A 12,012-nucleotide genomic window follows, 5' to 3' on the forward strand; every position below is an offset into this window, starting at 1 on the left:
AATCCCATTCATGAGAGTTCTGCCCTTACAACCTTATCTCATCCTGATAACCTCTCAGAGGTCTCACCTCCTAATCCCAGCCCTCACAGGAGGGAGATTTTCCACATAGAAGTTTAGGAAGGACACAACATTTAGTCTATAACATGTGCCAAAAATCAGAGTGATCTGTCATTAAAATTATTTTCAATGATCTATCACTGAAACTTGGTTAAGTCCCCCTTCACTCTTGTTGAAAGCAAGGAGTTGGAAACTAGAGACTTGCAAAAAATGTGTTTATTCCCTGGTCACTGGAGTCATTCACCTTCTCAGTTTCTGGGTGGAGTGCCGAAAGGCTTCACCAGGATTTATCAAATAACTGATTATACTCCTCACTCTGTCACTTAGAGACATTTTATTGACCTAATGTGCTTAAGGGCAAGTTGTTCGTTTTCATTTTGCTAATGCACTATTTTTTGTCCCAGTACCTTTTATTTTACTACATTTGAATATTAATTTTTAATCCCTATATGTAAATTTTATATTTTACATTTATATTAATATTATAGTTTGAATATATGTATATATTTATATTCAATATTAAATATAGTTTTATCAATACTCTGGAACTGCAGGCAGAGTGCATTCAGCTTGGGGAAGATTCTGCCATGTTACCAAGTTACTGAAGCCTCTCTTAGTTGTCAGGCCAGTCAGCCAGATAAAACTTGGCTTCTGTCAGCAAGTCTGACTTCATTTTTTTAATTCAAATAAAATTAATAGTTTGATGACTAATATAAAGATACAAAGTTACGGTTTTTATGGGATATACTTTGTGATAATTTACTGAAAGCAATCAAAATTTAAGTAATAGAACTCTAACAGTCTGGTTTTATAATAGATTAGAAGCCAAGAAAATTAATCAATGTGAATTCTCATAATTTAATTTGTAATATAATGTATAAGCTTATGTAAATTCTCGTGAATAAAGATTATGATAAAAAACATAGAATTTCATAGATGAGAATGGGGGAGGGAACTCTGGGATGCAACTTTTAAGAATAATTAATTGTGTATAAAAATCAGAATGACTCCATTCATTTTTGTAAGACATTATGATCACCTTTTCCTTTTTTCCCCCATTTTTTAAAGAAAGAAGCATTCATACTACTAAAAACTATTCAGTCCAGCATCTAGTACAGCTAGAAAAATATTAAGGATAAAATGAGGATTGGTTTATATGGAATAAATAATTCAGGATGTAATTGATAAGATTTAATTACCCTATTAGATCATCCACACAGAAGTTGATGTTATCACATAAAGTTTGATCCATGATCTTGAAAAATGTGGCAATCCAAAAAAAATTTGGTACTTTTTTTTAAAAACCAGACTAACTATATTATAACTGTTAGTAACAGAAAAGAACCTTCTTTTTAACTAATGACACACCCTAGCGACAGTTTAGGGAATAGCTGAAAGTAACTGCTTATGTTGAACTGTGTGGAAAAAGTCCTTTTTAATGTTTAGCCTTTCTTTCCCATGTCTCATGGAATTCTTCTTTCCTTGGAGTTCGGTCTTCTTTGACAATAGTTGGGGCATAGAAAAGGCGAGGTTGTAAAATGAAAATTTCACAGCACCCCACTGTGCCGTTCTGCTTTTATCTGTATGCAGAGCACTCCAGTCTGGGCCAGAATTCATAATGACTTGTTTCACCTTTTACAGAAATATGTCTATGTCAGAGAAACGCAGAATGGGAGTCCCCTAACACTATCCATGAACATGTTACTAGGTTCGAAGATCGCTGCTCCAAACTGAAACCAGAAATTGCTTATACTGACTGAAGTTTTAAGTAAGAAAAATTAACTCGAGACTTAACAGGTGGCCCCCAGAAATCTTGAGACTGACCTATGTTATGCATAGGTATGTAGCTGTATACAGCACATCTGCACAGCAAATGGGACATTAGGCAGGAGGAACATGAGCTAAATCTTAAAATTTTTCAGTTAAAATTTTCAAAATTAAGCAGTTAGATAATTTAAGAAATATTACCCAATTACAGGTCGGGTTTTTCCTTTAGGTACAGGGAATTTTAAAATGAAAACCTAAAAGGTAAAATAAATGTTCTAAATATATAAACTGATATCTGAATGTGTAAACTAAACAATTTTATTTTTACTTCTTTTAACAAGAGATGAATTTTGGTTTATTACCTATATTCTAGGATATTCACCTTGCAAAACGTTTTTATGACATGGCCGCTGAAGCCAGCCCAGACGCACAAGTACCAGTCTTCCTAGCACTATGCAAATTGGGTGTGGTGTATTTCTTGCAGTACATACGGGAAACAAATGTAAGTGTTCCATGCCTCTTTTTTTTTTTTTTAAGATTTTTTTTTTTATTTTAGCGACAGAGCATGTGCGAAGGGGGGAGGGGCAGAGGGAGAGAATCCTCATGCAGACTCCCTGCTGAGCATGGAGCCTGACCTGGGGCTCTATCCCAGGATCCTGAGATCATGACCTGAAAATCAAGAGTTGGCCATTTAACTGAGCCACCCAGGCACCCCTCCATTCTTCTTCTATTTAAAATATAAATGATATAAGCTGCTCAGTCCAGAGGTTTATATCTAAAAAGTTTGGGGAGAGGGGAGTTGTATCCTGCCAGTGTCTGGTGCTTTCCCTTTTTCCCCCAGGTGAAGTAGCAGGAGACTGCATCGGGTATGGGCTGAAGGTAGCCACGGAGCAGTACCTTTCCAGGTAGCATTTGACAGTGGCTCCAGGTGCTAAGCAGTTTTCATTGATGCAGGTGTCTTCTGATTTAGAGAAAACAGAGACCAACCCTTGGCCATTTGAAACAGTAGTTAACTAAATTCAGTAAACAGTAAGTCAAATACCCAGCAATGACTCAGACCAGTCCCTTAAAAGAGAATTTTTAAAAAGGGGAGAAGTAGAATGCAAGAACCTGCTCAGACTGTTGTACTTCAGGTCCTTCTGATAGTGTGAACCATGTTTAAAACACCACTGGAGCTTTGTTCTCTAAAAATACCTTGAACTACATAAATAAGCTGATGGTAGAACCCGGATAAGAGGTGGGTTCCCCATTCCTTTCAAAACCACTGACCTAAGTTACCTGTGTTTCTGGGTAGGTGCTCTTGGGTTCTCCTGGTTTACATGTGCTTTACCTCTACTTCCTCATAATGGATTAACTGATGCAGGATTTAACTCTGAAAATCCTAAAATGTATGCAGAAACAAGGGCTATTTAACTTGAGTTCACTCCAGACCAGGATAGGATGATATTTCAACCTTTTGTTAATATCTTTCAGGACAGGTTGATAGACCATTTGAGCATTCAATTCCAGAACAGGCTGTTCCTTCTGTGTGACACAGATGTAACTGGAGTCCATGCTGCTCCTTTTTGCAGCCCTATCCTGTGCTGTTGAGGGCCTCCATGCATGGACTCCGTCCTTCCTATTGCTTATACATTTGTAATGGCAAGTATATAATTGCTTGATAGCATGAACCAGGCGTGGTGTACCCTCCAGTAATGGAAACAATCTTTGCTCCTTTAACTGAAAAGCTAACAGTGTGGCAGCCTGCTGTCTCTCTCTCTCGGGGCTATTGCAGACCCTTGTCTCTCACAGTTTGTAGGACTAAGAAACTGCTGATTATAGTCCAAGATTTGGTCAGGCGGTATTCAATTTTTGTTGTTTTTCTTAAATACAGAAGTATAAAGAAGACAATAAAATGCTCCAAAATCCTACCATGTAGATATTCCAACTAAAAAAAAAGAGAGAGAGTGATAAGTAAGATAAGAGGAGAAAGTACAGAAAACACAAAACCTCCTATTACAGGTCCCACCCCAGGAAACACAGTTAATAGTTTCTTATAATCTTTTTCCAGAAAAATTTAGCAGCTGTACCTACAAATATATATTATGGGGACATTTTAAATATAACTTTATTTCGATATAAAGGCTTATACCCCATGTTTATTTCCTTTGTAGGTAGGCAGCAGTCCGAAAGTATCAGGAGTGACTTCTCTTAAGTGACAGTAAAACAAAGTATCATAGACGAAGAACATAACTTTTAAGTTCAAATTCAGGTGTTAAAGATTTAGTGAAATCCTATTTAAAAAGCATTAGTCATTCAGCTACCAAACGTTGAAATTCCTGCTGTCGTCAGTTACATGATAGAAGACGTGAAATCCCCTGCAGTCATGAGAACGGGGCTTCTCAGCTGGTGTGCCGCCATGACAGCTCAGTGACAGGCATGCAGAGACACTGATCACTGCCCCCCTTGGCTCTCCACTGTCCCCAGTATTCCTTGCAAGTATTTTCTGTGAAAAATGGTAGGAAATGAGTGAGTTGGATTACTGATGGAAAGGAACTCTGTTAGACACTTTGTATCACCTACTGTTACAAAATAATAACTCAGTTCCTGAGACGAGTTATTTTTTGAGTTTCAGTTGAAAGCTTTTAAAGCCATTTTTTAAAATTGCATTGCGAAATATTCCTAAAACCAATGACTTTAATACATTCTGTATTCATCTCTAATTTGTGATGTAACTTTTTCCTAGTTCCTTCTCTGACATTTTAGTGATCATAATGATTTTTATATTATTCTCATTAAGATTCGAGATATGTTCACCCAACTTGACATGGACCAGCTTTTGGGACCTGAGTGGGACCTTTACCTCATGACCATCATCGCGTTGCTCCTGGGAACAGTTATAGCTTACAGGCAGAGGCAGCACCAAGACATGCCTCTCCCCAGGCCTCCAGGGCCACGGCCAGTGCCACCACAGCAGGAGGGGCCACCAGAGCAGCAGCCACCACAGTAACAGCCACCGTGTCCAGCCTTGATCAGTGACCACCAAGGAAATTGTTTGCTGAGAACACTTGCATTTGATTTAGGACTTCGGATCAGCGGTCACCTCCTGGAAGAGGCACAAGGAAGCATTGAATTCCTAAAGCTGCTTAGAATCTGATGCCTTTATTTTCAGGGATAAGTAACTCTCACCTAAACTGAGTTGAATGTTTGTTTCAGTGCCGTATGGAATAACAGCTCTCAGTGCCCCCCCCCTTTTTCTGGAAACATATGAGACACTCAATGTCTGCTGTACCCAGCTGTCTTTCTTGGGTCCTTTCGGTCATTCTCTCAATGTGCATAAGTTCTTCTATCAACCACCTTTAAGGTCTTGCGCATCAACACTAAAAACTGATCACTGTAAAAAGGAAAAACCAGTTAGTTGCAAGTTTAACCTTAACATGTTTGAAAGTCTGAAAATAGAACTTGCCTTTTAAGTAAAAAAAAAAACCAAAAAAACAAACAAAAAAAAGTCTTCAAATCGTTTCAGAACTGCAATAACTGAGGAACTCTTACCAAATCCACATGCAAGTGTACATACTCACATATTGGTTATTTTAAAAGGGAAGGCTGGGAGGTTTCTTATTGGTGATTGTCATACTTTATGCCATACTTCTCTCCTTCAAAGACTGAAAGGCGTGTTAAAGAGTTTTATGTGAACTTCACTTCTTTGGAATGGAATATATAAAACGTGAACTGACTCCTTGAGCTAACATGTGAATTTGCCCCCACTTACTCACTGTAATTTGCTTGTTTGTTTTGAGTATACAGAGCCTTGATCCAGAAGCCAGAGGATGGACTAAGTGGGAGAAATTAGAAAACCGTATTAAAGAACTCTGGGTGGGGTACCAAGATGATAGACACACTTTCCCGAAAGATGAAGCATTTGTTCCCAGGATTTTACTTTGCATTTCTTACTGCAAAAGAACAGATCTCACCCTCCTGAATTCTTTTGATTTGAAATATGATTGCCAGGATGTGGCATACAGTGACTACCATTACAAAACTGAAACTCAGAGAACTAAGATGCATTAAACTCAGTGCTTAAGGAAAGCCAAAGCCTGTTTATACTGTTCAGGTCGATTTTTACTTCTGCAGTTTTCTATTACAGTAGAAAGTCAGCCACTTCCTTAGCTGTCCTATGCACCACCCTCCCACTGGTAACTGTAGAAAAATCAAGGCTGTGACACTTGAGAATTGCCTGGTTAAATAGTGTGGAGCACAGCAACAACAGAGAAAATCGAGGACTTCACATATCCTACAAATGAAGAAATTTAAATGTACACCGAATTTGTATTTCTTTTTATTGTCAGATGGTGGTATTCACCAGCCTAGGTCTAGTCTGAGACTACGTTAGTATCTGAGCAGGCTTTCTATGCCTCCTGACCTCAGTCTGTTTATAGTAAACTTTCTACTCTTTTTTTCCATAATCCCTCATCTGCCAGAAAACTTGAAGAGCTTATTACCTGTAGAGTTGTAAGACTTTGGTTTTTGAAGTTGGGGTTGTATTTAGAACTAGATTTAATGAGTCTGTAATGAACATGAAGGCTTTCAATGTGAAGTCGTACGCTCTTGTGTGTGTGTTAGAGTATTATGAGAAACCTGGTAAGCAAACTTTACTCCCACATAATTGCTTCCAAATTTGAAGAGGTGGTCGCAGGACCATGTGTATAAGAGCATATCTGAAAGGTAGGAAGTTTGACCCTCCAGAGCGTCCTGTTGCTTTGGGCAGCTCTTGAATAGTAAGACGGGTTTGACCCCTTATGCTGAGAGAAATTTGAGTGCGGTTGGTACAATACGTTGGTGTCTTCACCACTGCCTCTTCTCCCCACCCTTCAAAGATGAGTCGAGTTCACGGGAGCGGCCACGTTTCATTTCGAAGGAACTGTCCTAATGTATTTAAATGTTTTAAAACCCTCCAAGATGACTGAACTTCCCTTCCTTCCCCTCTACCATCCATCCACCTGATTTCTCCTTTAGCCACATTTTGTATCTCTGGCTTTACTTCCCTCCATTCGTGCTTCGAAGGGACATTTCCTAAAGCAGCGTGCACTACCTAAAGCCAGTGGGAAGGCGCGGTCGTGTTCTTCATGCAATAACAGACTTCCTGCTAGTGTACCACTACCTGCCCTGTCCTTTTTATTACTGATATTCCACATAGCCTCTTCCTGGCTTGTTTCCACTGCCTGCTTGACCCCTGGGTCATTTGCAACAGGAAATTTGAACAGTATATTTAAAATAACTTTGTTCTATGGCTTGTGACTTCAGTCCTCACGACTGTAGCAAAATACTCTGCTCCCTTTTTCTTCTCTGTTCATGGGACATAATACCTAGGCAAGTAGGAACTGGGTTTGGTGTTTCTCCTAAAATAATGCTCAATACTTACCTAATCAAATGGCATCCATTTGAATAAAATGACAGTAACTAAAGCTAGTTAATGTCAGTGACATGAAACTAACTCCGGGATTCAGGAGTTTTAATGTTAGAATTTAGAGTTAGCAGATTGAGTGCAGCTTCGTTTCTCTGTGGTAGCCTGTCTCCTGACCCCATTAGCCTGTCTTCCTGCCTTCGAAGGTCACGACAGGAGTACTTAGCTTATATTCTCCTGTGTTTGGTTTGTGGTTAGTTAACTGTTTTCAGAGTCTCGAGACCACCGTTTGATTCTATTTTATGTTACAAAGGTAGCATTGGTGTTTGGGTTTTTTGTTTTCTTTCTGTGTTTGAAACTTTTGTTTCTGTTTTCTGAGTAAGGCTTATCTTATTTTTGGTTAATATTCAATGGCACAGAAAAAGTAAATGCCTTTTTTTTTCCCCAAAATTCATCATTTTAGCACTTGAATGAGATTAACTTTGGAATCATTTACCTTAATACGCTTGAGGATTTGTTACCCTCATGCGTATAAGGTTAATTTGTGGAAGTTTTACTGCTCAGTTGTTCTAGCTCTGTACCATTGGGAAGTTGTAGAAACTTCTACCGTGATCTGACCATGATCGGATGCTTTATTTAATTAAGGAGCTGCTGTTGCCTCCAGGAAACCTAAGTATTTTGTGTAGGATTTTTTTTTTTTTTTTGCTTCATTTTTCCCTCCTTTCTTTGCTCCTTATATCTGTTCTTCAAACCAGCGTTTTGGAAGCATGCATGCAAGCCTGTAAATGGAGACCACAGCTCTTCATGTGTGTGGCATGTGTAGTACTGTCGAGCTCCATCTGCAAAAAACTTCCTTTACAGAGGTTTGGACTAATGTTTCACGTGCACATTTCAAAACAGTGTCAGATAAACAGCCCCTTTACCTGCCAAGAAGAGCAATGTGGGCTACTTTTGCCGCAACGACAGCTCGTATTTGTTCTGGAAGTGAGTTTAACATGTGTTGCACAATATTAGGACTAGAAGAATGCAAGAAATAAAGCAAAAGAAACCTCTGTCTTCATGAAAATCTTTTTCCTCAGTCACTGCTCTCCAATATAAATGGAAATATAAAATTTCCAAACACCATAGTGTCTGAGTCACTACCTGAATTTTAAATGTGTAATAGTTCTTGAAGCTAAATTTCTCCTTTCACTTGGTATTTCAAGAAAATCTAAAATATCCCAAGCAAAACTGATTTGTATTTTTAAAGTGACAATTTGCAAAACTCCCAATTTTGTGTGCATGAGAAGGTTGTCCTGGTCATGTGCAGGAAGTCATCTCACATGCACTGTTTTTCCTATCTGGAATGACAGACAAGCTGACACTAGTCTCTTTGATTTAAAAAAAGAAATCATAATGTCGATACGATCAAGGTATAACCACTATCAATATTTAGGAGAAGTTTAAAAAGACCATCAGCTGGCATTGGAAGGAACACCATGGTAGACTTTTTTGTAAATTTATTTTGTATTTAATTAAATACGGTATAAAGGCTGGTGAAGTGTAATATAATTGTGTAAACAAATCCTGTTAATAGAGAGATGTACAGATTCGTTTTGTACTGTATCTTGAAACTTGTGAAATAAAGACTCCACCTCTGGTTATCCTGTATGCCATAACGTGCCATGACCAAGCACCTTTCCAGTCAGACTTTTTTTTTTTTTTAATCTGAATGATTCCGTTTTCAATGGACCTTTCTGGAATTTTAGAAGCTTCTGGGAACATTCATTTGGGGCAGTTCGAATCCATCTTTCATTTACTTTTAACTCTCCAAATTCAGATTATTATAAGTTGAATTTTGTTGTAGGGATAATATGAATTTGCTAAGAAATGTTACCTTTTTTTTTTTTAACATTATAAAATCCCCACAATTCTGGTCACCATCTGTCATTGTATAAAGTTATAGTATTATTGGCTATATTCCGTACACTGTACATTATATCATGATTTATAACTGAAGTTTGTCCCTCTTAATCCCCGTTACCTATCTAGCCCTATTACCACTTTTGAGCAAAACTCTTGAGTTTCCTAGTGGCCAAATATTGATAACTGGAAATGTGTACCTCTAAATCCCCTTACCTATTTCGCCCTATTACCACTTCATTAGTAATCTCTACACCCATCCTGGGGCTCAAACTCATGACCCTGAGATCGAGAGTCATGCTGCCACTGGCCAAGCCAACCAGGTGTCCCTCTATTACCACCTTCTAAATCTGTGAGGTCTTCAACCTGAATTAGCCTGTGATATATAGTGAGATGTATCTTAAGTTTTATTCATTGCCTTGTCCCAAAAAGTTATTAAGAGAGGGCTTGCAGAGCCACACACAATGATAATGTTTACGTGGATTAAGTAAGACAATCTAGATAAAGGGGAAGTGAAAGCATTAAACCAGGAGTGAACTTGGCACACAAAATGCATGTTAGAAATAGGCTATAAATCTGGCCCTAATTTCCTAGCAGCCAACTCAAAAAGTAAATTGAGCTACAATGTTCCAGCTGAGAAGCATCAGATACTTGGATAAAATGTCCAGATGATGCAAATTGTGGACAGTGAGAAATTGGATCTCAAATTTTGCTTCTGGGAGCACAGTCAGCCACCCCACAGAACCTTGACTGACCTTGGCTATAATTAATGTTGTGGGGAAATTGGACATCAGAGCTGTAACAACAGTTTGACCATTCAACTTGGGGTTGGTGTGATGCCTATTTATCCCTTAGCCTTTTTCTGAGAAGTCATTAAAATGAGTCCTCAGTCTGCAACTGGATGAGAAGCAGCCTCTCTCCTTTAACTTCCTTAACGATAATTTGATTGATTATACTAGCCTTGACATTTGCTAATGCTATGTAACAGCATATACGTGAATATATGCAAGTAAATAATTAGAAGTAATTTCTGTAGTAGAAGCCACTAAAAAAACAAACAACTTTTTTTTAAGGCAAGGAAAAAGGAGCTTTAGAATCTACCAGCTCAAACGGAGGTGCTGCTGTGTTCTTAAGTATTTCTGCCACCACTTAGAAAGTCAAGTTAATCTTACGAATTTTTGGGATTCTACCAACCTTGTAATTTATTGTTAGTATTACATTTTGAGCCAAACTCTTGATTTTCCTAGTGGCCAAATATTTTTGGTCTGGATTAATTTCTTTTAAACAGTTAATGCTGAATTGTGTATTAAACTCTTAAAACCCCATATAATTTTTTCTCGTAGAATGTGGTCAGCTAGTTGACTTCAGAACATTCATATAATTATCTTCTGTTATTGCTCACTGCAGTTTCCCTTGCCTTCTCCCTACCTCTCAATATTGCTAGCCTGTCAGGATTGAAAAGAATGTCTCAGAAGTCTTGTAAGTGCTAGGTATGAGGTTCAAGTGTCCTAAATAAGGATTTGAACCTGGAACATAAAGACGTCATTGATGTTTTTGCATGAGTCAAGATATAAATGTGAACAACAGAAACCTCCATTCTTGGAAACAGATTTATTTCAAGATCTGAAAGCACAGCTGTGGGTTTCAGAGTTGGCACATCTGGGTTTCCCCACTCGCCCCCCAGGCCCTTGTGTGTAGTTTTTTTTCTTAGAAAAAAATTCATTAATTGAATTTTTTTGTTCTAAACGAAATCTTTTAAAACAAATAGAAACTAGTCTTGATTGTGCAAGGGAGGAGGGGGAAGGGACTCATCCAGCTGGTCTTATTATCCTTATGCCCTAGTAAAGAATTTACTTGAATTTTTCCAACCTACACAAATATGTTATTTTCTTCTCCGTACTGTTTGAACAGTGTTCTTTGGCTGGCATCATCTTACACAACGCACAGAAATTGGCTGCCAGAACGCAGAGGTGAAAACAGTGCAAGATCTTCCTATAGTCCCTATTTTGACTCTAAATTTAAAAGGTGCCATAAGCAGAACTGTCCACACCAGAGCTGTGAACAGCAGCCTCTATGAGTTCAAAGGCAAGAAAAAAAGCAGTTGAAGAAGCCTTAAGTTTGTTTACTTGGTATCTGTGTTTTCTCACTCATTTAAAACTTAAAACAATTAAAACTACATAACTAACTTAACTGATAATTTATGTCCTCGTGTTTGCTAGACCAAAGAAGAATCTATTGAGTCTCAGCAGACATACAGTAAAGGAAGTTAGGAACAGGACATTTATGCCTGAAAGCAGTGAAATAGAAGAAAGACCCAAGAACCAGGAGGAAACCCCAACCTTAATTACAGAAAAATTAAATTGCATCCCAGCAGACTTATTAGTACTAATAAAAGGGGCTTTTTACCGATGAGTCATTGTTCCGGTGTAAGCGTCATGATGACAAGTGGGACAGATGCATAAAGGAAGTGTCCCCACACCACATGCATGGCCTAAATGTGGTTCTTGCCTTCGCGACAGGTTCTCCCATTGCCTCTCCAGAGGTGCGCCGTCCCTTTGTAGAAGAGATTAGTGATCGGTCCTGACCACACGGAATGGCCCTGCAATGCAAAGGAAGAGGGTAAGGACTCCATCCATCACCTTCACCAGCATAACGCAGAAGGAGTTCTGCACTGGGCTCTTGTCCCTACAGCAGCGGGGTGGCCTGGGGCAAACCACTCCCTTTACATATGCACCATGAGACAGGTTGCAAGGAATGGTCATTAAAGTCCTGTCCTGTCCAGCCCTTGGAGCTTTCAAAGGCCAAAAGCAATGGAAATTAGTTAATTTTCCACTGACACCCGATTCTTACAGGACTTCATAATAGAAATGACATATTCCATTGACCTAAAGTGCTTAGCTCCA

General features: G+C 38.6%; 1 protein-coding gene across 1 annotated transcript in view; it reads left to right on the plus strand.

Moving 5' to 3' along the window:
• SEL1L (SEL1L adaptor subunit of ERAD E3 ubiquitin ligase) overlaps positions 1-8,850 on the plus strand; it is a 52,653-nt gene extending 43,803 nt beyond the window's left edge. Inside the window, exons 20-21 of the mRNA XM_026519390.4 lie at positions 2,198-2,326; positions 4,604-8,850. Coding sequence (XP_026375175.1) covers positions 2,198-2,326; positions 4,604-4,813 — 339 coding nt within the window. The 3' untranslated portion in view covers positions 4,814-8,850. The remainder of the gene's footprint in view (positions 1-2,197; positions 2,327-4,603) is intronic.
• The last annotated feature ends 3,162 nt before the right edge of the window (positions 8,851-12,012 follow it).

The sequence above is a fragment of the Ursus arctos genome, unplaced genomic scaffold, assembly GCF_023065955.2.
Source record: "Ursus arctos isolate Adak ecotype North America unplaced genomic scaffold, UrsArc2.0 scaffold_25, whole genome shotgun sequence".
In the NCBI taxonomy this organism is placed as follows: domain Eukaryota; kingdom Metazoa; phylum Chordata; class Mammalia; order Carnivora; family Ursidae; genus Ursus; species Ursus arctos.